This window comes from Antennarius striatus, chromosome 11 (assembly GCF_040054535.1).
Source record: "Antennarius striatus isolate MH-2024 chromosome 11, ASM4005453v1, whole genome shotgun sequence".
NCBI classification, from domain to species: Eukaryota; Metazoa; Chordata; class Actinopteri; order Lophiiformes; family Antennariidae; genus Antennarius; species Antennarius striatus.
The window spans coordinates 8,423,227-8,451,103 of NC_090786.1; the positions used below are offsets into that span (position 1 = coordinate 8,423,227).

General features: G+C 38.7%; 3 protein-coding genes across 4 annotated transcripts in view; 1 reads left to right on the plus strand and 2 right to left on the minus strand.

The window, feature by feature from the left end:
* fmn2a (formin 2a) overlaps nucleotides 1-14,564 on the plus strand; it is a 39,566-nt gene extending 25,002 nt beyond the window's left edge. The window contains exons 9-18 of the mRNA XM_068327504.1: nucleotides 1,088-1,179; nucleotides 1,269-1,398; nucleotides 1,480-1,626; nucleotides 2,286-2,345; nucleotides 2,920-3,040; nucleotides 4,848-4,940; nucleotides 11,289-11,340; nucleotides 12,250-12,399; nucleotides 13,293-13,374; nucleotides 13,564-14,564. Coding sequence (XP_068183605.1) covers nucleotides 1,088-1,179; nucleotides 1,269-1,398; nucleotides 1,480-1,626; nucleotides 2,286-2,345; nucleotides 2,920-3,040; nucleotides 4,848-4,940; nucleotides 11,289-11,340; nucleotides 12,250-12,399; nucleotides 13,293-13,374; nucleotides 13,564-13,590 — 954 coding nt within the window. The 3' untranslated portion in view covers nucleotides 13,591-14,564. The remainder of the gene's footprint in view (nucleotides 1-1,087; nucleotides 1,180-1,268; nucleotides 1,399-1,479; nucleotides 1,627-2,285; nucleotides 2,346-2,919; nucleotides 3,041-4,847; nucleotides 4,941-11,288; nucleotides 11,341-12,249; nucleotides 12,400-13,292; nucleotides 13,375-13,563) is intronic.
* A 125-nt stretch (nucleotides 14,565-14,689) lies between these two features.
* grem2a (gremlin 2, DAN family BMP antagonist a) lies at nucleotides 14,690-22,971 on the minus strand. The gene is made up of 2 exons (XM_068327505.1): nucleotides 22,538-22,971; nucleotides 14,690-15,852 (listed from the first exon to the last, which is right to left on the minus strand). Exon 2 carries the CDS (start codon nucleotides 15,849-15,851, stop codon nucleotides 15,273-15,275), a length of 579 nt encoding a protein of 192 aa, XP_068183606.1. The 5' UTR covers nucleotide 15,852; nucleotides 22,538-22,971; the 3' UTR covers nucleotides 14,690-15,272.
* A 918-nt stretch (nucleotides 22,972-23,889) lies between these two features.
* The window catches only part of rgs7a (regulator of G protein signaling 7a), a 56,565-nt gene continuing 52,577 nt past the window's right edge, over nucleotides 23,890-27,877 (minus strand). For both annotated transcript variants that reach the window (XM_068326651.1, XM_068326650.1), the window contains exons 14-18: nucleotides 27,680-27,805; nucleotides 26,455-26,641; nucleotides 26,185-26,274; nucleotides 25,143-25,177; nucleotides 23,890-24,627 (exon numbers count right to left, since the gene is read on the minus strand). In XM_068326651.1, the coding sequence (XP_068182752.1) occupies nucleotides 25,157-25,177; nucleotides 26,185-26,274; nucleotides 26,455-26,641; nucleotides 27,680-27,805 (424 nt within the window). In that variant the 3' untranslated portion in view covers nucleotides 23,890-24,627; nucleotides 25,143-25,156. The remainder of the gene's footprint in view (nucleotides 24,628-25,142; nucleotides 25,178-26,184; nucleotides 26,275-26,454; nucleotides 26,642-27,679; nucleotides 27,806-27,877) is intronic.

The following is a 27,877-nucleotide window of genomic DNA, read 5'->3' on the forward strand; positions in this document are numbered from 1 at the left end:
TGTTTTTGTTTGTTTTTTTGTTTTTGTACATAATAGTAATAGTAGTTTTTGAAATATATGCAGTATAAACCAGAATACAGTTGAGCTGACTCAATAATTTTTTTAATTGATAATTATAACAAGAATTACAAGTAAGCCTTAAAGAATCTAAAAGGTGAGAAAGTAACAGCGAAAAAATTAAAATGAGATAAAAGTTTTAACAGAGGAACCATTCAATAATAGCTGGGATATTTCCTCAGCTTGAGACACTAATGGTGCTAATGACAAATGGACCTCAATTTTTGTGATGATCCAACGGAAAAAAAAGAAAAAAGAAAAGAAAACAAAGGAAAAGAAAAATTTCTGAAAAGGGAGTTGCTTGGAGATGATGGGTCCAGAGTAGAAGTGATGAAGAGATGGAGATTAACTGTGGATCTTTTTGATTCTGAAATAACAAAGAGAAATGTAGCTATACATAAGGTTAGATGGTTACGAATGATTGCAGTGAAAGAGGACATGAGGGTAGTTGATTTGAGAGAAGAGGATGCTGACGGCAGGGTAAGATGGAGGCAACAGATTCACTGTGGCGACCCCTGAAGGGAAAAGTCAAAAAGAAAAGAATAAGATGCTTACAAATGATTGCATAAAGGAAAATGTGACATGTGATTGAATGAGGAGACAAACAAGCTACAGAAGTTTGTAGGAAACTGCTTGTGATGTAGAAGGCACGAGCAATTTCATATCTACTATCGTATCTAATCATACCTATCATACCCAATCCTTCCTAATCTAATCTGTTAAAAATCTAATTTTCCTGCAAATAATTTCATGCAAATATAATTTCATGCAAATATACATGAGCTGTATCCATGAATGCAAGAATGAATGTATCCTGAACCTGTTTTCTCATGACCAGTACACAGACACAAAATTCTACACTGATTCCATGTGTTTGTGCTCAGAACCTTGAAGACAAATTTGTGTTTATCTATCTTCTGGTTACCTCATCCCCAGTTAAATTTAGGTTTTAATGGCTGTGTTATTCCTGGCATCACTTGAGATTTATTTAATCTGCCCAAATAAAAAATTGTCTCTATTTCATTTCAAGAGAGCTCAAGCTGATGAGATGGCTGACATTCAGAAGCACATGAAATCTTCCAAAGACAAGGAGGATGCCAAGCCACTGGACAAGCCTGAACAGTAAGAGTCCCACGTGTTTCCTGAACCGGCTTTAGTCCACAAGTTATCAAACTAATGTACCATGCTGATTCATTTTGTGCCCTTATCAGGTTTCTTTACCAGCTGTCTCAAATCCCCAACTTCTCTGAACGAGTGTTCTGCATCCTGTTTCAGTCAACGTTCCTTGAATGCATCACCTCAATTATCCGCAAAGTAGAAATTCTTCAGAGAGTATGCAAGGTGAGACTGCTAGCTTTTAGCTTCATTTATCCCTATATCTTCATCTCATATGTTTCTATGTGTGTTCTGTATGTGTATCAGACTCTCCAGAGCAGTGAGTGTGTACTGCAGGTGCTTGGCCTGGTTCTAGCTTTTGGCAACTTCATGAATGGAGGTAATCGGTCTCGCGGGCAAGCAGACGGCTTCACCTTGGACATTCTGCCAAAACTGAAGGACGTTAAGAGTTGTGTGAGTTTATGGGTTACAGAAGTAAAAGCAAACATCCATTCACCACACAAGAGAGGCTACTTTTGTTCGCAAGACGACAGGTCCAAAATATGTTGAGAACTTTGTGTCAAATAATTAAAGTTAAGCCTGTGTACATCCACAGAAACACAGATTTATTCTGTTATTGTATTAGAAAATAGGTGGTGATGGAAAATCTTGACTCTAAATGTTGATTTAGTTTCATAATGGTCTCATCTATGGTCAAATCCAAAGCCCAGTCCGGGAGTTAATAAGTACCTTCATTGCAGTTAAACAGGAAGACCATAGCTCTGGAGATTTAGAGGAGACGCCATTCTGTTTGCTGTTCTTATTCAATATCATAAAGGGTTCAGCATGCCCTTGGCACAGCCATATAAGGACACAGTAGTGGATTGTGTTTTTGTGATGGTAGACTGAGTAAGGTATCCATGAAGAACATCAAACTTTCCACCAACTCTGACGTAGGAAAGCCAGCCCAGGACGGTTGTTTTGTTTTATTTCCCTTCCAATATCATTATTTATCCTCAACTTCTATGTCCGTTTTCTCTGTACTCACAAGTCAAAATGACTTCCAAAGTAATTAGATTAATATATAAAGAGAATCTGGATATTTTGTTTATGATATTTTGTCTTTCTTGCAGGACAATGTCCAGAGTCTTCTGTCCTATATTGTTTCTTACTATCTAAGGAACTTTGTTGAGGTATGTTTTTGTTCCTGTTGTTTGAATGACTTTTCTGTTTGGGTCTGATTTTCTTAGAATTCTGTCCAGAGCTTTCTTTTCATCTCCTCTTTTGCCAGAGGATGTCATGACTTATCCTTTATCAAATTATTTGTTTTCTCTTTCCTCATTTATGGCAGGAACAAATCTTTGTCTTTTGCTCTTCATCTCTATTTCCTTCTCTGCTTTGGTCTGTGTTCATTCAAACCTGCAGTCTGTTCATTGGCACAGCATCCAAAGGAGTGCTAGTGTAAATAATTAGGTTCTCCAGATGAGATGAACTCAGTAGAGTGCTGCTTGCCAAAATCAACCTGCATGACATGGCTCTAGCACTCCTAATGGCACTTCACTGTAATAAGCTTAATAGTCATAATATGCTGTAGGTTGAGCCATTCTGTTTTGTGCTGATAAGTTTCTATAGGTCTCTGACGACCTTTATTTCAATCTTGCCTAGTGAGTACAGTATACACTGAAGGGGCCCTCTCCTATTTGAGAAAAATTGGCTTTGAAATTTACATGGGTTTTTTATGCCTGAATGTGTTTTGTACTTTACTAGGATGCTGGCAGAGAAATGTGTGTCTACCCTCTGCCTGAGCCTCAGGAACTTTTCCAAGCCTCCCAGATGAAGTTTGATGACTTTCAAAAAGATCTGCGCAAACTGAGGAAAGACCTCACTGGTATTTGTCATTCAGTTTTGTTCAAATACTGCATATTTACAAGCAAATTTATCCATGAATCCTTCACATTATGGCAAGTTATAACTTTCAAAAACCATCACATAGAAAAATGCAACACTGAAATCCATATTAATCCATGCAGATGCATCTCTTAGCCCATTGGATACTAATTTTTAACTTAACCAGCCATGGTCATGTCTAGATGAGTGAGGCAAACAGAGAGATAGCATCTGTTTGTCATACAGATGAGCTAACTAGAAGCAGATGAGACTTGTCAGATGTAGACTCCTGTTCGGCCTGATGTGCTTTTCTGTCCTAAAGTGGAGATCAAACCGTTCATCAGAGTAATGCATGATAGTTGTTGATATACCTCTGATGGATGCATTGATTGAACGGCTAATGGATCACTCCTGGACTGATGGAAACTAACCTATTACATAACTTGCCAAACCCTTATATAGGCCTGCTTTTATGTCAAGAGCAAATGGTTAATAGAAGGTTATATATTTTGTCAAATTTAATTAAGTTCTGTTTTCACGCACTAAGGAGTTGGGTTTTTAAAATGTAGCTATGAAATATTTAAATAAAGCAAAAACATGGGAAAACACATGGGTATTAATGCAGGGACATCATATGTTTCATTTTAGCATAATAAACAAAGAATTTATTTAAAATAAACAAAATGAGTTCTACAAAAAAGCTGACTAAACTAAATGAGTTACAGTACTGCATATCAAACCCTGTGGAAAACCTGTGGAATTGGATTGTGCTTGACATGCCAAACTAATTGTTTGAGTTCAAAGAGTTCTTATAAATGAGGCAGATGAGAAATACATCCTTTCATTACTCTGTCTCTAGTCAGTCAGCGTTCAGAACACTTTCCAAGGACTGAAGTGACTACAGGTGGTAAAAAAAAAAGGACTTTGTGTTTTTATGTAAGCATATGCATAGACATATGTGAGTATGTACATACTTGTCTATGCGATGCTCTATTGATGATTCCCCAAACCAGGTCTGTTCTCTATCATGTCTTATATACTGTATATTCTGCTAAATCAATCAGAAGCCTGATCTGTATTGCTAAATATTGCTTTCCTTTTGCAATAATGATTCTTTAGTCTGTTCATTTATTTGCAATTCATAAAGTTGGAGTTGCTCACTAGGGAAATGGACTTGGGCTTGCTTCGACCCCAGGCGCAGTGGCACATGCTGACCCTACATAAATACATTATCACATGCTATACCTGCAGACCTCTTCATTACCTAACAGAGTCAGCTGAATGCTCTAACAGACATTGGCTTCGATGACAGTTCCCAGAGGCTGGTTCTGATAGGTAGGCGGTGCCGAAATGGCCTTGGCCGGCTCAAAGAAAATCGGCAAGCAACACAGTGGAGAGAGGTTGCTGTGTACCTTTTGGTTAAAGCACCATATGGTCTTTGAATTATCACTTGCCCTGCCCTGACCTTCCACTTCCCTTAAGCATTTCATGACGTCTCCACCTCAAAGCTCTTGAGTTGACTCCGTGTTTCCATGATGATTGTCGATAGAGTGCAAAAATAAGATACTCTGGGGAGCAGTGTGCAGATCGTCTTGATTCCTAGGGATGTCTTATTAGTCATTATGGATCATTATCTTTTTGCTGACACTTATTCAGCAGAAATACAGCAGAGGTTTGTCCAAGCAAGCTCAGTTTTCATAAGGCAAAGTTTGTAATTCAAGCACAAATTCTGGTTAACATATTAATGCCTTGTATGATTGTTTCGCCTCTCATCAGAATCATCTCTTGTTTTTTGTTTTGTTTTTCAGCATGCGCAGCTGAAACAGAGAAAGTGTGCAAGGTGTCCTCTGAGGAGAGTCTGCAACCCTTTAAGGACAAGATGGAGGAATTCCTTAGCCATGGTGAGAAAGGGATCATTTATCAGACACGTCTTCGTGAAGAATAAGAGTGATGACATCCTGTTTTTTTTTTCTTATTCTTGTCAATAAATCGCACGGAAATTCCTGCGATGGAGTGATTCTGCTAACACATATCATATGTGCAGTCAAACTCTAATATATATCACCGCCACTGGCCTTGATTTTTGCAAAATCTCAGTCTTTGTCACTTCCATGCAGGAGTTGTGCCGAGAGTGGGGAAATCTTCTCAATCGAATGACGAAGAGCTGCTGGTTTTCAGCAAAAATATATTTACTAGTGTCTTTACCGTTAAATGTAATGGAGCATTGATGGGTTGGTTGCTCATCTATATTAACATCAGATAATGAGTTCAAACAATAGAGGCAAATAAATCCAGCATTATACTTAAAAGTAAAAGTTGTTTTCTGTACTGGTATCTTCTCAAATCTGAACATACGTTAGTGGTGTGAGAGAACGTGAAACACCTCATTATTCAAAAAGATTTACGTGCTCTACATCTGCAGATTTATTTCCAATCTGTTTCGTGTTGTTTTGTGCTAGACATACTGTACAGACTTAAGGGTTGACTCAGTGTCGTTTCCATAGGGACATCTGTTTATTCCAGTGTATATTGAGTAACTAACAACAATTGTTTTAAGTATGCTTGCACGCTCTGATGGATTAGTAGCTGGGTCTTATCTTGGATCCATGTCTTATAAAACAGAGAATGAATTCCTCTCCATCAAAGGAACAGTCTAGATTGCCGAAGGTGAACCTGTCATGCAGGCTGTTAAATTGACTGCGGTGAGGAGAACTGGATGCCTGAGAGGCGGGAATAAAACCAACATGTTGAGCCCCTAATCCCTTTCAATTAGTATTTTTGATGTCATGACATCTTTCTGTCATGTAGTTACATTTGTTCTTACCTAGGCCATAAAGATTTTTTTCCCTAGTTCCTGTCTTCATTTTTCCACTGTCTCTGGGCTATCCTGTTATAATAACAAGGTTTCTTTTTTCTGTTAGAGGAATGACAGAGGGATTACAAGCAGCCTTTGCCTCCTTGACCTCATCTCTCTTTCTCTCTATCACTCATTCACTCCTGTTTGGAAATCAAGTAAACCTTCACAATGAGGTGTTTACTAAGAGGGCTGTTAAAATGATGATGATGAATTGATTGTAAATGATGAGCACTTCCTCTTCCCTTGCCCTCTTGCTCCAACAGCTAGTCTAAAACCATCCTTGCAGTTTTGCAGCTCAACACAAGCTGAGTAATATTGGCATGCTAACATACACCCATTCATAAATCTAACATAAGTGTGTTAGCATAGGTTAAATTTGAAAATAATCTCAAAGAGATGTAAGGATTTCCTTTTATCTCAGATTACCCTTAGGTTTGACATTGTGATAAAGGAAAAGTAAGAAAATCACCGACTCAAGAATTTTTTCAATAAATTGTATTTATCCAAACCAGGACTTTGAACCGGTTCATGGAACGAAAACGAAAACCGTAAACTTTTGGTATTTTGGCAGGAACGAAAACGAAACCGAAAACTTTATATTTTTTAATGTTCCGGAACAGAATCGGAACAGAAAATAATTGTAAACCGGTTAATACCGGGGGGTTTTTTCGTTCTTGAAAAAAATATTTGACCTCATGTTTCACTTCCTGTCATTCACTGGACGTGGAATAAGAGCGGAGAGAATTAGCGGCTATCAGCAGCAGTTAAGAAAGGGCGGTCTCCCAGTCACAGTTTATTCATAACAGGTAAACACTGCAGTATGTCAATCTTAAAAATGTATGATTTAGACATTAACTCATTGGCTGCAGTGGTTTTCAGTGCGGTGTGTCCCCGTACTGCCAGCGCTTTGTAGCAATACTGAGCTTTGGGAGAAGCACAATGAAGATCTGTTGTTCAGCAATGAATGACATGGTGGAAGTTATTCTTGTCTTATTTCATGTAGTGTTTAAGTAGGAGGCATAAGCCTCAACTACAGTGATACAACTTAAAGCAGTGGTGTAGTGCTGTGGTACTGTTTACTGTAGGGTAGGGATATATCTATAATTCTAGTCTATAGTATATTAACTAATTGCTTTAGTTGCCAATTTAAAAGTCCTTAAGTTACCGTATTTTGCGTATTTCATTTTTCAAAGAGGTGCAGTCTAAATAACGGAGTTTACTTCTGTACTTTAACCGGACACACCGGCGCACATTATTGTTCGGTTCATGCTTGTTAACGGAATCAAAAAGGTGACTCTGGTTGAACTGTGTTTTACTACGTACCGTATCGGCCCGAATATAAGACGACCCTGATTATAAGACGACCCTGATTTTTTCAAGACTCAAGTGTGAAAAAAGACTTTTTGAACGCCAAATTAAATTTTTATACAGAAAATAATTACAGTACATCTGAAACGAATGATTATAACAATATATTCGAGAGAAAAAGCATGTTATTTTGCCTCATTCAAATCATGCAAAAACTGTCTATCACATCTTAATATGTGATGGGCATCCCGTCCTTTCGTTTCTCATCCACGTGCGCACACCCTCCTGTCGAGCTCTTGGAAGCGGCCGCTCTGAGGACCACGGAAAGCTTTTCTCTGACTTCTCAGATTTTCGCAACGTTTCTCCATTTTCTGTTATCTCTTTTCTTATTTTCTTCTCTTTTCTTTCTTAGCACTATTTTTTTAATTATTATTATTATTATAATAATATTTCATTATTATTATTATTATATTTTTATTTATTTTATTTTTTAATTATTATTCTTCGTGCTACCGCTATTTTTATTTTTTCTTCTTCGTGACGGGTTCGCTTTGGCCTGGGGAATTAAGTTCAGCATTCGCTTTAAATATATCTGGCGCCATCTAACGTTGTGAATGGGTATAATGTCTAGACCCCGAATGTAAGACGACCCCCACTTTTTCAGTCTTATTTCAATGCAAAAAACACCGTCTTATTTTCGGACCAATACGGTATTTAAATGTCAAAAAATACACCGACTTTTTTTTATTAAATATGTTTTTATTTCTTTATTTTTTGATAAATCTGTGCTAAATCCTTCGAAGTCCTCATCTTTGGTCTGCATTGAATAGCTTGGTAATTTCACTATCGCTGACCGTCTGGTTTCCGGGTGTCTGTCCGGTAATGATGCCGGCTTTAGCGAAACATCTGACAAAAGTAGAAGCAGACACTTTAGTCCAGGATCCACAATCCACGCATATATAGTGGGGGTGTAACTCGCTCGGCACTGCCTCCAGTCCTGGTAAACATGTGTTCACGTCTCTCATCCATCGCTCCCCGACGCACGCAGCTTAACTTTAAAGGCTCTGTTTACACCGATGTCCAGCGGTTGGAGTTCTTTTGTTAATCCTCCAGGATGATGACAAGCTCCGAATTCAGCCACTTGACGTGGTTTTTGACAGAAGCGGTGGTGTGGGGGGGGCATGGAGTCACAGATCAAGAGAGATGGAGAAGCGTGAAAAAAGCCCCCCGGTCTCTTTACGTGAATCGGAACAACCGGAACTGATAGCCTGGAGTTTACATGTTGCATACTAAGCGTGTCTCTTTGCTGACGCCATTGTCAGGGGTCTTAAACCAAACAAATGTGGTTAGTACCTACTGAAGGTGTGCCGGATGTAGCCTCGTATCATGTTCTCTAATTGGTCCATCGCTGCCGGCGTACGTAGTGACGTAATACGTCCTATGTCGGTGGACAATGGCCGATCTGGTGGAGCGCTGACTAAAATCACTCAAAAACATTTTTAAAGATTTTGGAACAGGGTGTCCACATAAGATGCTTGATGTTAAAAGGCGCAGCGTTGATTTTTGAGAAATTTGAAGGCTTTTAAGCGCGTCTTATGATGCACAAAAGACGTCACCTACATATTTATATTAAAAGGAACCTTATTAACCGGTTCAGGAACTTTCTTTTTTCGTTGTGACCGGTTCAGGAACGTCAGTTTATGGGTGGAACGCAAAACCGGAAACGTTAGAATTCCGTTTCTGTTCCCAACGAACCGATTGACAAAAAATTCTGGTTCAAACCCCTGATCCAAACAGTCACTTATTTGAGTAGACTAACAAACTTCTCACTCAGATCAATCCAAATTTTGAATCTTGTTGTGGCACTAAATGAATATTTCCTACACTTCCTGATGCTAAATGAGAAATCAGGGGATCTACAAATGTACTGTAATAGGATTGAAGGCATCATGGCTGCCTTTTCCAAATGTTATGGCAATCTACCTAGTAAGATGAGATATTTCAGGCTGAGCCAAAATGATTGACAATTGGCCAACTTTGCTCTTGTTCTAGCATGGCTAATTTCCTGTAGGCTCTGTGAGTGTAAGACAAAGATTCTGAGGGTGACAGACATTGTAAAATTTTTCTGCTTGAAAAAGTTACAGCGAAATGTGAAATGTGGTCACATTTGCCAGCATGTCCACCAAAAGTCAAATTGTCATGCTTTCTTGTCTCTAATGTGCTGAATTTAGTACAACAGTATTAAAGTTTTATGGTTTACATCAAAAGTGAAAGACTTAAATTGGTAAACTTGCTTCAACATCACCTGCCAAATGCCTTTTTTATAGCATTGAATTTGACCTTTGCTGCATTCAGTTGACTGTGACCAATCTTTCTGAAAGACCTGGCTCACAGACCTCTTTCCCAACTGCTTTTGTATTCAAATGAGAATATAATATAGAGCATATGTTGTTCAACAGTAATGCTCACTGTCTACTTTAAAGAAAGTCTGCAGATGAAAGAATTTGTCCCATTTCCACCTCTCCCCCTCTCTTTTCCTTTCTTTCTCTATATTTGAGAGAATTATGGGTGCTTTCTCTTTGATGCAAATTACAAGATTTTTCCTCTGTGAGCAGAATGTCAGCACCATAACACGGATATGACTAGGAAGGCTCCAGACAGAATTCTTGGGGTTCCTGCATTGCAGTACTGAAAAAAAGAATAACAGCCAAATGTCTTATTTTTGTTATTTCTGTAATTTCTGAAAAGCCTGAGGTTAAACTGTTTCTGGCTCCACAGTTGAAACCGCTTTTGTTTATTTTGTGACCATGAAACTAACCACGGAATAACAGTGGGAGCATACTTATTGGAGTTTGGCTGTTTGGTCTAGATAGATTTTCCCTGCTTGCTTCAAAAATTCTCATGCATTTGGCCCTTTGATGGTGTCGCTGTTTCAAGCAACAAAACTCTGGTCACATGATTATCTGTTTCCGATGGACTTAAAGATTAGTGAGATTGATGTCAAACTCGACCTAAAGACATTACGTGTATGCCTACATGGAAAGAAGTGGCATCAAGATATAATATTTTTGTGTTTACTTTTTTGTAAAATGACGAATTAGATATGAGGTATTGATGGATCTGACATCTTTAAATATCTTTGAGATGTTCTCTTCTTGGATTTTCTTTTGTGTGAGGAATTCATCAGTTTAATTATCCAGACCAACAATACCACAATAATCCTCAATGAGTTTCTCTGAAACCTTTAAATGTGACTCTGGCTTCAATTAAATGTTAACAACTAGATCTTCCCAGGATAATAGCAGAACACAGGTTTGCGCCAGGAAAGATTCTCTCTCCTATCAACTGACCTATCTACTAGTGTGTTTGTTATGGGAAGTCCCCAAGAGGTCACGGGTCATTTCTGATCAATTGATAGTTTTAGGCAGCAACTGCTTACAGATAATTGGCCTTTAGGGGGCAGAAGCCGTCTGGGGGAGAATTTAAAGTGTAACCTTTTGTCACAGAGCAGCACAGTGAAACTATAGAACAGCAAAACAGCTGGTGTGACTCCCATCCTGCTGCTCTGCTTCTTTTGAAAATGGACAATAATATGACCCAATGGATCTAAAATGTGAACAGCAGCTACCTGTGGTATTTTTCATTTGAAGCTGTCACATTTTTATTCTTTTCTCATAATTTCTAGCATAATCAAAAAGATTGTTTGTCATCTGCTGGAATATCTCCTAAAGTATCCAGTGGTGTCTGACTTTCTCAGTTTTCTTCTTTTTCTGTTTCTCTTTTATTCTGCTTCACACATACGCAAAGTCATCTGTCTCCATTTAAAGCAACACTGCACAAAGAAGCACTTGTCCTACGAACCGCAGTCCTCATTTGTCAGTTGTGCAACAGCGGACAATCCAACACTTTATAACCCAGTGGCATGACACTGTCCTTGAAGATGACTGTTGACTAAAGTAATGATGACATATGGAATCCTCCAAAAATACAACTTCAAATTGTAGTGAAAGACTTTTATTTCTGATGTAACAGGAAATCCTTTCCCTGTCCTAATCCTAATATAATCCCACGCTTTCTTTTGCAGCCAAAACCAACCTAGAGACACAAGAGAAGCAGCTGGCAGACACTCAGAGGCTGTAAGATCTTTCTTAATCTTGGAATACCTTCCTGCATCTTATTGACCTAAAACTTTTGCTTCGTTTATTATTTCAGGAATTTGTAAGGTAAAAGGATGATGAGATAATGTAATTGAATACAGCTAGATGTGACATATTCTCACCGCAGTGAAAATGTGTGAGCTTGGTATTTTGCCAGTGTGATGGACTCCTTTTTCCTTCACAAACATGGAAGGTGCAGGCCATCATGCCAGGCCTTCAGTAGCGGGAGGCCCCTCATGTGATGTCTGTGTTGTTTATCTAAGCAGAGCGAGAGTAGACAGCCTTGGCTCCAGGCTTCTGTTACCACCGGCTTGGAATGTGTTCCTATAGCACACTCCAAACAAAGAGACCCCAACCTGTCCGCTGTATTGATCCACTGCTAAAGGCTTCCACATATCACTTTTACATGTTCCTTCCCAATACCATATATACACTTTTCTTTGGTTGTATCTTTTTTGTTTTCTCATCAGACATCTTTTTCCCTCCCACCCTCCTTCACACATGCTGTCATGCACTGAAAACCATAAGTGGATGTACAAAAATAATCCTTACAAAGTGCACAACCTAAATTTTACATCAGATGTATATTTTTTTTAATCTGTGTGGAAAATATGTTACACCTATGCTGCTTTATTGGCAATAATTCTTATTTTATAGACAGACAGACAGACAGTCAGACAGAATTCACTTTTTTCTAGAATAGACAATAAATGGCTTGTGTTTCATGTTACTCTGCTACATCAAAAGTGATGTCTGATGTCTGAGAATTAATACAACTATATCCTGTTTGCTTTTCATTGGCCATTTTCAGAACTGTCTCATAGATTTCTGTAATCTCATGTTGTAATAGTTTAACTTTGAAGTGCTGTTTTTGTTCTCTATCCTCAGCTTCTTGGAACTGAGTGTGTCTTTTTCAGTTAAACCCAAAGCTGGAGAGAAAGAGGTCTCTCCCAACACTTTCTTCTCTATTTGGCATGAGTTCTCTTCTGATTTCAAAGACCAGTGGAAAAAGCAGAATAAGTTGATGTTACAGGAACGGTGAGAATATTGATGAGAAAATGAGTAATCTGTTGAAATGTAGTTGTAGTCAGACATAAAAGGCCTCCTAATGACATTATGCGTTAACTTATCGTCCTTTTGTGTGTATTTTTAAGGTCATACCTCTCTGACATTTAAATATGTTATTACAGATATATCAGTGTTCCTACATTTAGGATATTCACCAAGTGCAAGTTCCTGAACCATTAATAACTTTCAGTACATCTTGTGTTCACTGAAGATCCTATCAGATTCATTTAAATTCATGAAGGGAAAAGAGGTTAAAGGACCCTATTCTTTGTCCATAACCTAGTAATGAAAAGAGCACATGCAGCATCCAGTTAGCTTCCAGTGGTTTGATGAATGCAAAGATACTGTTACATATGTCAACAAATAGCAAATTGGTCCATTATGCCAAATGAAGATTAAATAGTGATATGCATTTGTAAGAGAAGCAACATGTCACAGGCTTTGCTTTTTCAGTAGGAAAGAATAAAAACAAAATTGAAAGCTTTAACTTTTTGCCCTTTGCCATCGGCAATCATCCCAATTATCTGCTGCTTTTCCTTTTAGACGCCAATGGAACAAAAGATATGAATCATCACCTGTGCTGTGTGCAGATGTTTACACGCAGCACAGGCACAGACAAGATCCATGGCTGCTCATTCAAATTTGCTTTTCAAATCACTAATGACAAGTCATGCATAGGTTTATGAGTTATTTCAAAGTAGGACGACTGGGAATCCAACTCCAGATTAAATTCCAGATTAAATTTCATTACCATAGCCTGCAAGATTTTCAAAAAAAAAATACTTATAATATAAATAAATTTGAAAAGTCTGAATAAATGTCTCCATATGATGATTGTTGGTTGTTATGCTTCTTTTTCTAAGTGTTAAAAAGGCTGAAGAGTGCTTCAAACAGGCCAAGGAAAAGGCTTGCTACAATGTGAAACCCAAACATTCAACTGGAATCGTATGTCTTAAGATTTTTTTGTGTGATTTATTCCATTATCTAATATGTGATTTTATTTGCTGAGAGTCTCTTCCTCGTAATCATCTTCCAGAATGTCGAAGAGACACCACTCATGGCCATAATATCATATGATGTTGAGCGCCAGTGCTGTCAGGTGTAAATAACTCATGCTAATTTTTCATTCAACAGAAAGCAAAGTTGGGACAGAAGATCTGAAGCAGAGAATGGAAAATTATCATCGCCAAGCCTGTTGCTCAAGACGTGTTTACACGATCTTACAATGACTCATTCGTTTTTTTGGAACATTTGCTTCCAGTATTTGTTTTCACTTGATTTAGACCAGTCGTGTTTTGTAAAGTGGATATTGTTTGAAGATGGAAAGAAATGTTGCATTCCTAGCCACCTTCTGTAGCACAGCACACGTGTCATTAAAATAAATATTGTCACCAAAAATGTCTTTAAACTGAAATGGCAAAAAACAATTTAGTCATTGCTCACTGGAGTCTAAAATGTGCAGCAACAATATATAGTTTATCCACTGTTAATGCCACATGTAGCCTATTGTTATTATGTTATTTCTAATGTGACCCTGTTTGCAAGGAAGCCATGGTAACGTCTTTTCAGTATATCTTCCTTCACAATGCAACGACTGAATTTTATAGTATTTCTATACAATAAATATGGCTTACCTAACACATAGTGCCTTACAGGAGAGTGAAGAGGTCAGTTTGGTGCTGTATACCAAGTTACAAGGTCATCATACACAATTATTTGATACGTATCTTCTTCTTCTTTTCTTTTGGCTTTTCCCTTCATGGGTCGCCACACTGAATCAGTTGACTCCATCTAACCCTGTCTTCTGCATCCTCTTCTCTCACACCAACTACCTTCATGTCCACTTTCACTACGTGTCTACATGTTTCACCAACTGTGTCTCACATCGATCGATTAAATCTAATCGATCAATATGTTTTGTAGAGTTACTGTAGTATGTTTTGTCTTAATCCAGGACATGCTTTTCTTGGTGGTGCAATCTGATAGAGCAAACGTTATACGTAACTGTTTCAACAACTTCTATTGGTAGAGTTTTGTCTTTCCGACTACATGTGAACTTCCGAATAGCAATAGAGCAATAGGATCACTTAATATGACATTCATGTGCAATATCAACAATATGTTTTGACTGAATAAGTTGAAAAAATATATTTATTGAATAAAAGAAATTACAAAAAAATAATGCAATTTTTTTTCTATCTATACTTTGTTCAATCATAATATGATGTGTTACAGTAATTACATGTACTCTAAACACCACTGCTGTTTTATATGAAATAGCTTTAATATACTTTTCACATACATACACACAAACACAGAATATATATCCTGTATATATTGCATAGCTTCTCCATTATACATGCTGTGGTGTGCTTTCCCTACTGGCTGCTACATTTGAATTGATGTACTGAATGAATATCGACTGGCCCCTGGCCTCTACTGCATTACAGAATCTATAAACTAACGTATGATTTTGGACATCACTGATATGTGGGAAAAATACGAAATCACAAATCATCTCCATTATCTTAAAAGAAGCTTAACAAATCTAGACCACAAACTACCAGGTATATATGAACTTTGTGAAATAAATGGGAGGAGAAAATAGTTTAATGTTACACATGGGCTTGTAATCCGTGTCTCTTGTGCAACATCTCTGATGTGTCTGGTTCTACAGCAACGTCTTGCTGACACGACTGCCATTCTCCATTGCCAGTCCTTATTTGATGTAATTTTATTGTGGCACAGTCCAATATTTGTACATGATGCATACTGAAATTGAAGCCTGACAATGTTTGCCAAAGTTTCTCATATGATGTCATTTCAGAGACTTTTCAACTCCTTCACAGTTTCCCATGGTCACCCACATCCACAGACATGCAGCGACACTGTTTGACCCTCTGCACCTTTCGATGTCTGAAAGGGGGCTGCAGGTCAGGGCAATCTAGCTGCACTGTGAGCTGTGTGATGCGATGTGGCCTGCAGAAAGAGCAAGACTGGAAGGGCTCTTGGACCTTGTTGTGGTTTTTCCTTCCAGAGCTGGATGTTTGACCTCGACTTTGCCCCTGACCCACGCTGGGGCCCATGTGGCGGGGGATATAGAAAGAGTTACATTGACCATAGCAAAAACGGTTAACCACAGTGCGACTACGACAGCCTTCCTCACTGATTGTCTGACGGAGTGGTTGTGTCTTGCACCAGTCTCTGCGAAGGTACCGGCGCTCTGTGACCACTAAAGCCTCCCGGCTGGAGGATAGCACCTCTGGTTTCTGCTTCAGTATCCGATGGTGACGCTCTGACGACAGGTTGTCTTTGGACTTATGTGCGGATGGGATGGATCCCTGTGGTCTGGGCTTTTTGGTCTCTGCGGTGATGCAGAGCACCCCAGCCAGTATGACTGGGATGGTTATTCTCCACAGCATTCTGAAAATAGATGGAGACCTATTACTATGCAACACATTACTGAAGAACATGGCACAGTTTTACATCACAAGAATCATGTATTATCAATGATGGTGTGTAACAGTAACTCAGATACCAAGTAATGATAAATTATAGTCATACAGTTGCCAAAGTGGTATTATTGTTGCCAATCATCAATGCAATTATCTAGATATGAATTCACAATGAATCTCCTAACCCTGGCCTTACATGCATGCATGTGGAAATGAATCCATCACCAGGTCCCCCATTTGTCAGCATCTCTGTGTGATTACCTCTATTTGCTTTCCTCTCGACTAAGCAACTCTTCCAAAAATAAACAAAGCCCAACCTTCAAAGGATAGACTTAAACACCCATAACGAGAAGGGGAAGTTGATTTTATTGGTCCCGTCGCCGGGTAAAATAATTAGAGCTTTGCTTACTTTACTCATGAACTATGCCGCAGATATGTAAACAGGCATTAGAGAGGCCCATCTGCATGTTATTATGAAAAGAGTTGGGGGGACGCTACAGTATACTTTGGGAGTCCACTCTTCTCTTTGGTGATATACCATGAAGCAAACTGAACTGAGATTGACCTGTAGTGTCCACAATAATGACAGTGTCTTTTTGATTGTATCAGAAATTTATCTTTGTCTGGCTAAGAAATTTGCATTCAGATTAGAGAATCCACCCATATACATGCTGTCAGTATTTGTGCCAGCACATTTTTGACCATCACTCAACCATCTTTCCAGCAGATGTTACTATTGACAAGTACTGCATGATATCAAGTAAGAAATTCTGACAGAGAAAAAATTGCCTCAAGGCCATTGGCTGCTCATATTCACAAACCTTTCTTTACTATTCAAATTTGTATGATCCCTTTCTCCTTTCCCTAACTTCCAATTCACTGACATGGAACAAATTACTTTATCATAAAACAGCCTGTTGTTTGCCTCCTTTCTTTTTATGCCTTGACCTAAAGTAATGGGAGCTTTGTCCAAGCAACAGGAGCACCAAAGTTCTTACATCACTATCCTGGCAACATTTATTTAAGTTAGACAGCAGCTGTCCATCTAGTAGAACTGAATTAAGAATAACAGATTTGTTGGAGTTGGACACAAAGGATGCTTTTTGGGGTAAATTTATTAATGCATGTCTGCTGTTTTTTCTTCAGTACACACTTTAAAAAAAAGATAAATTAATTCATCTGACAATGGTTGAATGGCCTCTAATATCTTCATCAGGATGGAAAATGTGTCTCAGCTTTGTGCTTTGTAAGCATGGATTTTTACATACACATAAACCAGAACACACACCCACACACACACATCATAAGGTTACAATAACTTGACCAAAGTCTCCTGCCGAGGCCTTCCACCACCTACTGCATTGGAGAGCCATGGCTCCAATCAGTCTTCCAGTCATCTGTCTTCCATTTACACCATGTCATTTGTCTTTAGCTGCTCAGTCTCATCCCTGCTGACTACGTATCTGAATGCACAAACCCCTGCTTAGAATAACAGACTGCTTCTGTGCAAAGCTTCTTGTTCTCTATTTCCCTACTCTCCCATTCTCCATTGCTTCAAGAGGCATCCTGTGACTCCTGTGAACGGTCCGTCTGCAAAGCCTTGGGGACTTTTGAGGGAAGACCTGACCGACTGTGTACATAAGGCATGACGAATGGCCTGTACGTTCAACAGACGTGCTCCCCTCTTCACTCCTAAACTTGGGCTAAGCATGATATCGCTGGCCCTGCCAAGTTATCCTCATTAATCTCTGCTGCAGGAAAATTGTGGTTTTGAAACAGAAGGAAAGAGGCAGAATGGATGATGGGGTTTGGGGCAGATGACCAAATGGGAATCAAAACAAACACCACTTGCCCTTCATGCACAGTAAAGGCAAAGCTTTCCTCCCACAAGTGTACATCTCCTCACAAGTTGTGCAGGTCTGTACTTCCCTCTCTCCTCATCTATTTCACTCTGTCACTCAATCTGTCTGTCTCTCCTTGACACACAGGACCAATCATCACAGACTCCCAGAGATGGAAGGAGACTGTGGTTTTCTCTGTTAATACTGAGATAGAAGTGAACTGGACCACTCTGTCTGCTAAACACTGTCCACAAACACAGTTTTATGTTTTACAGAAACCGCAAATACTTGAGGAACATGCTTCACTGAACTGTGGCAGACCTTAGTTCCAAAATTGGGACCTGTAATGAAATTACAGATACCAGAAAACAAATACCAGAGAGACTGCTGATGTAGACTCAAGCCTTTTCAAAAACAACTATTATCATCAGTGGGAATTGTTATGTTTTGCTTTATAGAGTGACATTATACAATACCACGGTTCTGTACCACTGGATATTTGTTTTGTTTTTTACAAAATTTCAATATGAAATTAAAAGGAAAATTAGTTAATAAAAAAAAACAAAATCCAATGAGGCTATTAATTTAGTTTTGTTGGAAATTCCATTTTTAAGGACTGAGGAATGCCAACAACAATCTCTTCAAAGCTTTCAAATTTGTTCATACAAATTAAATAGTCCTAAATGATGTGAGACATCTTCCCATCATGACTTCAAAAGCAGGTTAAAGCAAACAAAACCTGATGCCTCAATTACTGGTGCGTCAGAAAGTCTCACACAGACGCTAAGTGCAGTTAATTACAGTAGAACTACATTTAATTCACCATGCAGCGCAAACCTCAATCACACACAAATACTCACGTAAATACACACTTGTGTGTGACAACACATTCGTACACACACACACACACACACACACACACACACACAGACACACACACACACAGACACATACACAGACGCACACACTCACAGACACGCGCGCGCGCGCACACACACACACACACACACACACACACACACACACACACACACACACACACACACACAGAGGATATGAAAGGGAAAAAGAGGTAAATGAAATGTTTTCACTTGGCACCAATTACACAAATAGGAACCATGTCATTATCTTCATTTGTAGATTCTATTTTCCCAAAGTATGCTGAGCTGTTGGCTCATTAACAGTTGGAGTTTGGGGAGGATATAGGGGTCCTTTTTGGGGCTTCTCTCTGCCGACTTTTCCAAGAAGCTGCTTTAGGCCGCATGGGTAGCCATTTGTCACCACAATCCATCTTGATAATGAGTAGCAGCCCATTTATAAGGCTTTCCAAGCTACAAATGTGAGTAAACCCCTTCACCTCAACAGCATTAAGTATATTAGTGAAGGAAGAGAGTTAATTAGCAATAGTATGAATATAGTACATCATTTCTCATTCTCGAGTGCTTATATACACCAGCCTCATTTTGCGCTTGGAATTTGTTTCTTTAAACCACTAACATATAAGTTTTCCTTTACTGTCATGTGAGGTTACTGTGGTGGCCCTTTATTTTGCATGATGGGACACATTCTTAATTATTAATTACATTGCGGCAATTGTTCCTAATAAGAGACTCTCCACACAGCTTCATAATTATTATGTGTGTCACCAGATGACATAAAACTGTTGAGGCATGCCAAGTGTACTGGCACATACATAGTCTTTATAAGGTACAACAGCTATTGAATCTGAGCAACCTTAATCTAGTGCCTTTTTAAGTCAAAATTATCTTTTTCCACTAGTTTGTTTAATTGTTTTTATTTTGAATTTTATTTGAACAGAGATCTCTGTACCTGACATCCTGAGAGGAACAGGAGACTGAATGATGGAATAAATTTCAGTCCATGTTTAAGCTATGAGCAAATGCACAATATAAAAAAAAACATAAATGACATGGTTTTAATGGCACTCACTGCTGTCATATTTTCAGGTGCAAAATGCAATTTTGTGTTTTGGTGCTCAATCAAGTCATCAAGTCCCTAAAGCTAGCCTAAATGAGTCAAGGCTAACTGACAGGTATGTCTAGTGCCGTGATCTTGGTTTGTCAAACTCCCTGTGGAAAAGAGGTAAAACAGAACTTGTGCATGTAAACAGCATGCTGCAAGTTTTATGCTGTACCTATCACATATGAAATGTCCAAAAAACAGGCCTGTGAAAGTGATGTAATGGTGCTAAATGACAAGGTAGGAAATACCTACAAATGCCTTTTTGGCCACTGGTGAACCAAAGCATGCGCACTAATTGGAGGGACATTCATCCTCAAAAAGAAGACCACGGACCAATGCTATTGGTTCACCCCATGGAGGGAAATTGGTCTGCGACTATTCCCTCAAAGTGCAACCTTGTGTCAGGGCCAATGGGTCTTGGTCTTCACCTTCTTCTTTTCCTTTCGGCTTTTCCCTTCAGTGGTCACCACAGCGAATCAATTGCCTCCATCTGGACCAGTAGTCCACCTAATAGTCTTGAAAAGGGAGATTTTCCATTTTGAAGGATAGATAGTCTGGAGAGGACAATATTTAGAGGTTGATTTCACCTCCACAAAGGTGTAAAGAGCACCAGCCCCGTTCTCTATTGCTGCATGTTTCCACAATGTCGCTGTATGTTCTCAGCAGTGCATGGTGACCTTGATGTGGTAGGCATTCTTGTACACAAGTGAAACAGTTTTGCTGTTCCAGAAGCCCACAGTAGCTCTGCTCTTGCTAGATTGTGGAGCACCTCCACTAACCCCGTTATGAGTCCACTACAGGACTCATTCTCAAAACCAACACTCAGCTTCTGCTTACGGAGCAGCTGCCCTATCAACTGAGCAAACTGCTGCGCTCGTGGTGTCTCATATCTCATGATTTTATGTGTGCTGTGCACTCTGAAAGTGACCTTAGCTGCACACCACGCTAAGGATACACTACCCTTGACTTTGTTTTGTGATACTATTTTGCATTACTAACATTAGATGCAACCAACACGGAAGTTAGCCTTCACCACTGTCCATCACAGTTCTTCATGACATCAGTGTTGCAACAATTTTCGCCCTGCTTTGTATATACAAAGGTCCTACACAGAAATAAGTTCTACTTCACCACCCAGCCATCCACAATGGACATTCACAATAGAATCCAATTTCCTCTCCAATTTCCCTCAGCACTCGCAGTACTCACACTGTCTACACTACAAATTTATACTGAAAGCACTTCTTCGTCTTGATTCAGCATAATGCCTTAAAAGCTGTCTGAAATAAACTGTGGCAGTACCAGGATTATGGAGCAAGATCTGGCTTCCACAGTGATTAACAGAGATCTGCACTGTAGATGGATTAGCTTCATTCAGTGGTATACCTATAATGTGTTCCGCATCAGTGCACATCCACTAGTCTGGTGTACCACAGCATGGTTTTACAAGAGGTCTGCACTGAAAATGAGCTCATGTTATTTAATAATTCACTTGAGCCAAACATTTTGCCTCACTTAGAACCCTCAAATGAGACCAGCAAACCCCAGGAATATCTTCATATGTCAGATACTAGATGTAAGACTTTCTCATTCTATTGCTCTTTTAACAGCAGAACCTGTGCCTAATCGTGAAAATCTGAACGTCAGAGTGATGACACTCACCTAAGTTGCATATGTACAATTATCTACAGTATATATCCATTTCCTCGAGATGAATTTTATGTCAACTGGGTGGAGAAATAGCCATGACACACATGCTGTATTTATTCTGTGAAATGTGTGAACCCTGGGATTACATGTTTAAATGTATTTCTGTGACTGGAAAAACACATGATAATAATAAGTAATAACAAGTTTAGTATTTTTAAAAACATACAATTGAAGTGTTTTCTATTACTTAAGAAAATGTTTGTGTCTTTGTGTTCAGTCTTCTTTGACAGTGGAGCAGACTGTACAAGGTGGAGCAGTCACCACAGCTGTAAGACGGATCAGAGGGTAAACTCCCTTCCACTCACTGCTCAAATACTGTAGGAACACACACACACACACACACACACACACACACACACACACACACACACACGGGCTTGAACACATGCAATCACACTGTTGGTGCAAAACTGGACATGCACACAAAGTTGTACATAGAGTATATACCTGTACATATTAACGAAGAGAGAAAGAGATAGTGAGAAATATGGATTATTTTGCATTAAATACGAGTTACCCATGCACTTATAAACCATTATCTGTCATTTTGTCATCACTCACTAATTCTCTCACTCACAACACCGATTCCCGGGAGCCTCCAGCCGCTAATTATAGTAATCTAGCCAAAACTTTTATCCAGACCATCTTACAGTATCTTAAAGGCATATTTTTTACAATGGGTGGCCCCAGTGGGAATGAACCCTCACTGCTGGCAGAAGTATTAAATAGTTGTACAGCTACCACTGGTCGAATTACTTGGCTCCACTGTGCTTAGTCATTCAGAGACTCACTAAGTCACCCACCACCTCAGCCAGTCTTTTATCATCCACTTTCCCGAAGTATTCATGTGGGCTGATTTATTTTTCTGTTATTATCTCAAATAAGCTACAAATACTATTTTTACAGTATTTATAATTGTAATCTGAAATCTTGTTTTTTGCAGATAATTCAGCCAATGACATGAGGTGTATTCACTCATACATATCACTTTTGTATCAAGAACTCACCTGAATGATCTAGCACTGTTTAAAATCAGTTGTTAGGCCAACAAAATTTTAAAAACCTTTTAGCAAGTAAAAAAATTAAAAGGCTCTTTAGTGTAGTTTAAGGGTTATGTACCTCTCAGCACAGTGTGAAGAGTGAAGTATCGAGGATGCATTCAAGGGAGGTTGTTCAACTTCAGTGGTCCTCTTGTCCGCTTCCAGGCTTCGGTTTCCATGGCAACACAATCTGTAGTATCCTTAAGCTTGTCTTTGCTCCTCTCTCCCCCTCCTTACTAAAGATTCAAAGTCTCGGGCACAGTTAGTTTTCCATCTTCCTGGGAAAGCTCTATCTCCCTATTACTGTTTCTGTCAGTTTAAGTTTGTCTTTTTGCTTTCATCATGAAGAAACTAACTCAGGATCTCATTCACAGTAAGCCTGTATTTTTGCTCTGTGGAGACTGTCTGTGGTCTGTCTTAGAGAGTGTTTGGCTCACTGTAAAGCCTGCCTCACTCTGAATCCCCACCACCCCCTTCCCTCCTGAAGACTAGGTGGGTTTATCCTTCTGGGGCTGGTCATTGTGTGAATCTAGCCAAACTTCAGTCCTTCATTTTTAAGCCTGTCCGTCCTTCTGTCTCTCTCTCTCTGCCTATTGATATTTCCTTTGATGTCTTTTTTTTGTAATGGCCAATCATTCTTGAGATATCAAAGCTTTTTCGTCTCTTTTTTTTCCATTGTAAGTTCTCTTTCTGTCTTACCCTGTGTTTGACATTTACATTTATATATTTAGAAAATGGAAGACATTTCTGACAAATAAAGAACAGGACTGTAAAGAAACAAAAAAAATTAAATTATCCTCGCCCATTGATACTGTTACCACATCACATAATAACCCATAATCCATAAATCATTGCATGTATTGTACCAAGACACATGAACAGGATGCTTTGAAAAATGCCACATTTCCCATTCCTTGATGCAGTTGAGACAATAATGTTTGTCTGTTTGTGGCTTCTTCTCAGCTGACCACTGGGTATAAAACCTGAATGCAATGATTGTCACTTATGCCATCAAAGAGCTGAAACATCAACAGGCCCTGCAAAAATTCAGATGAATACAGCCTGAACAATAACCCTTTCAGCACCCCAGAGAATAATGACACTTTTTCATGACCAAACATCATTTGTCCGCAGACTACTGTGGTGTACTTTGCTGATTTATGTTGAGGAGCTCTCTTCTGCGGCGGGTGGAAGATCCCTGCTGTAGGAAATAACTTAACGCCATCTAGTGGTAGAAAGCAAAATTTCTACTCTGAGATTCTGTTCACCCAGCAGAATGAGTGTTACTTCCTTAAGTATTTTATGCTAAATTAGCGCATTGTGTGTTCAAAAACAGAAATAAAAGTCCAGGTCTAGGTCGTAGTAACAGATAGAGGGTCAACTTTAATAATACAAGTAAGTAAAAGTGTCTTTAAAATATGGTATAAAAAATAAATAAAGGAGAGAATAACAAAGAATTATGTTCTACATTTGACAAGAGACAGCTTTTTGGGATTTTGAATATGGCTGTAAAAGTGCAATGTAAACCATATATGTAAGTAATCGTAGTAAACCAAAATAATGCCAAGCAAATAAATGCACAATAAATAATCTTAGTAATCATAATATATGTATATATATTGTATATTCATTCTGCACAACATTTCCCATAGCATGACAAAATATCTGTGACTTCAGATCATGTAAAGCGATGACTGCTTGGATTTATCAGTTTAAGTTGTCATTTCATATATTTTGTCTGTGTTTTTTTCTCTATTTTTTTTTTCTTTGACATCATTTGTTTAAGCTGGAGGTGAGAGAGGGGGCTCCGATCCAGCAGTAACAATGACAAGAACCAGAGCAGCGGATTTGACATTTTTCATCTTGCCAGTTTGTCTTTGTCCTCAAAAGTCCGGCAGTGGCTCCTTTATGAGAATACTGGAAATATATCAGGTATTGTAAGAGGAGAGACAAGAAGAAAAATCCTCTCCATGGACATGCATTATCCAGTGGACAACAGACGAATAGACAACCCAGCTCATCGCCTGGCTGAGCCAAGAGTGGATGGACAGACAATGACGACGAAGAGATGAAATGGTCCCCCTCTCCGTGTCCAAGAGAAAGATATGACATTGATTTTAGCATGATGGCACATGACTGGTCAGCCTCTTGGATGTTTAGTGGTTTCCACTGCACTAGGAGAAAATTAAGGAAGAGGGGACAGATGGAAAACAACGAGAGGTATATAAGAAAAGGAACAAGAGTGAATGAATACATTTATTGTCTTTTAAATATAACAATGTGAACAATACTGTACGCGTAACATTTGGAGCTATATATCTTAACTACAATATCTCACAATCACTGATAACATATTAACAATATTATCAGGAAGCCCAGTGGTCCCCAACCCCCGCGCCACGGACCAGTTCTGGTCCGGCAATCAATTGGTACCATGCCACACAGAAAGACTACCTAACTCACATTATTTCTATTTCATTTATAATCTGATTCCGAACAATGTTTTGATTTAGAAAATTAAACTCCTAAGTTAGGAAAACAAACTTCTTTGGAAAGTTTGATGCACATGGGTACAAGAGGCTGGTCTGGGAAATTATTTTCTGACGTTAGACCAGTCCGTGGTGCAAAAAACGAAAAAAGCTTGGGGACCACTGATGTAGACAACGGAACATTTTGACCATTACCTGGAAGGGACCCTTCAGAATAAGTTCTTACTTTTCTGCAGACAAAAAGAAGAGGCATAAAGTAAATTTTATTGCAGCGGAATCAAAGATCATACATCCACAGGTTTCTAAAGTTGTACACAGAGTGCGATTTGGTGGGGGCTGGGGGTGGGAGCGATATCTTCACACATCTACCTCTGCTGAATGAATTTTATCCTCAGGGGGACATTATTAAATATGAATGTTCCTTTTTTTGGAATCTAAGCTCATAGGGACTACCATTAACCTAAAAAAAGAATTAGGCCAGTTGGTTACTTATTTTTTTTATGATAAAAAAAAACATTTCCCCATCTGTTTTTTTGACAAATCGCAACCTGGTTATACAATCCCATTGCACTCTATGCTTGCTCAAAAAAAGCCTAAAAATTAATATTAAAACTTTCATTACAAAAATGGCGTGCAGAGATATTGTTGGTAGTGGAAGACAAGAGAGATGCTAAGCAGTTAGATACAAAGGAAGAATTCTAATTTCAGCCTCATGTTGTTGTAGCCTGTGTTTCTTATAGCTGGACCGGAAACCTGATCTGTGACTCCATCATACACACCTGAGGCAGACTGCCGCCACTCTCTTTGCACATCATTGATGTCTCTGACATGCAGGTGCCATTTTCTTTGATCTACGTTTTTGTTTCTCACCTGAATTGCACCCGAAAGCAATTTTTTGCCGCTATCATTCCAGTTCTCAGGAAAAGATCCCTTTCAGGTTCAGTGTTGATTTTTAGGGTGAATTTACTTCAATCATTATTCAGAAATATATTTTTGCAAAAAAAAAAAAATACAGCAAGTAATTATAATGACTTGTTTAACATGGCAAATCCACTGGGGAAAACACACTGCATGAACCATCTAAGAGAGACTGGCTTCAGTCAATGGAGCTAATGAAGCCTCGTGAAGCCTCGCAGTCTAATAATAAAGATGTTCTTCTTGTTAGTTATCAAAAATATTAATGCATACATCTAAATAAATGTTTAGCTAATACATTTAGTTAGACTGTGTTTTTTACCTTCTTCTTGGCCTGTAATAATTCCTGGTAGGCACTGGAACGGATAAAACGGCTGTATGAATCGCTCTTCATCAATTTGTAGATGTGTTCCTGTTGAAGATGCAAAGATTACAAAGAATTTCAAATGTCAAATATCTTATTCAGTTTGCTGTTGTATTAGCACTGTGCATTTTCAAAATAATATTCCCACTGTTTATGTACTGTGACCATCTATACTTTATGAGAAAAATTATCTACTGATGTCTTTTAATGTTTTTGCAACATGCATACCTGTGCATCCTCAAAAGCGTAGCGTCCGGGATCTTTGACATTCTGGGTAGTTTTGTCATAGCTCTTGGAGTCCACATTAATGGCACTGGGTGCTCCTGGGGCCAGAAATTCCTGCCAGATTTCCTGAACACGGGTTGGAACTTCTCTAATGGGACGCTTCTTTAGTTCCTGGACCGCTAACCAGAACCTGCAGTGGGTGACAATGTTGCCTTTGTGTACTAAGGAGTAACTCCAGATCACAAATCAGAAGTGACACAACCAATTGCCAGACCTCGACAGTTAGCGATGATTACTGTAGTAAGTCAGCTCCCAACTGGAGCCACTCCTGGATATACATTGTATACTCCATGGATATGAATCAGTCCATTGATTCAATGTTGAAAGGCGTTAACCATATACATTAATTCATTTGGAGGAACAATCTAAGACTTTCAGCGGGTCATCTATCAGAAAAATATACTATTCTACAATTTAATGGTCACTATCTTCTCATTCTGGACTAAACTGTTCCCACATCACAGGTGTTTATGTTATTAATACTGCATCAATCCGTGTAATCAATGTACAAAAACATTTGTTTTGAGAGATCACATTTGAACTGTACTTTCTGTTTGGTCAGGTAGTTTAATTTTCAGTAATGCATCATTTTCTACAAGATCTTCACCTGATTGCAGCATAGTTGTTCTGTGCTGTCCTGTATTCTGTCCAGCACAGTTTTTCTACAACTATCTACTGAAGAATACTTAACACTTAACAACAAACCTAAACACTTAAATGCATCTTGCTTCAAATCTAAGCAGAGAATTCTCTCACTGCATTGACAACCAATTGAGCCCTTTTCTTTTTTCTGAGCATCAGATTCAAAATTATTGATTTTGGAATATTTGGTATAAAAATTTGGTATTTAAAATTAAGCTGACTTTTAAAGTAAATCTAATGTGGTACAAGGTATAATGCTGTCAGATGTAGTGCTCTATAAGTATAAAGCCAAATAAAATCCAAATAACTTACATCAGTATGTAAGTGTACTGTAATTACATACCAACATGGATTATTCATTCTTACATGGCAGCCTAGCAGAGACAGGTTCAAGTTCTTGAAAAATGACAGTTATAATAGCGTTCATGTAACAGCATGTATGTAACAGCATCTATGTAATTATGGAAGTCAGCAGGATCTCTGTTTCTCAGTTTTTCACACTGAGCAAGTGTGGTTGATCACATACCTGAGATTTTCTGAGCTGAACTCAGACTCTAGGAACTTAAGGAACTGCTCTCTTCCCACCGGATCTTTGAAGACCTCATCGATGCCAAAGGCCCACCTCTTTACCCTCTGCTGGCCTGGTTCCTTACTGCGGGTTACACAACATTTGTTAGATGGAGGAATCAGTCTACTGTGATATACAGTATAAATGTGAATAACT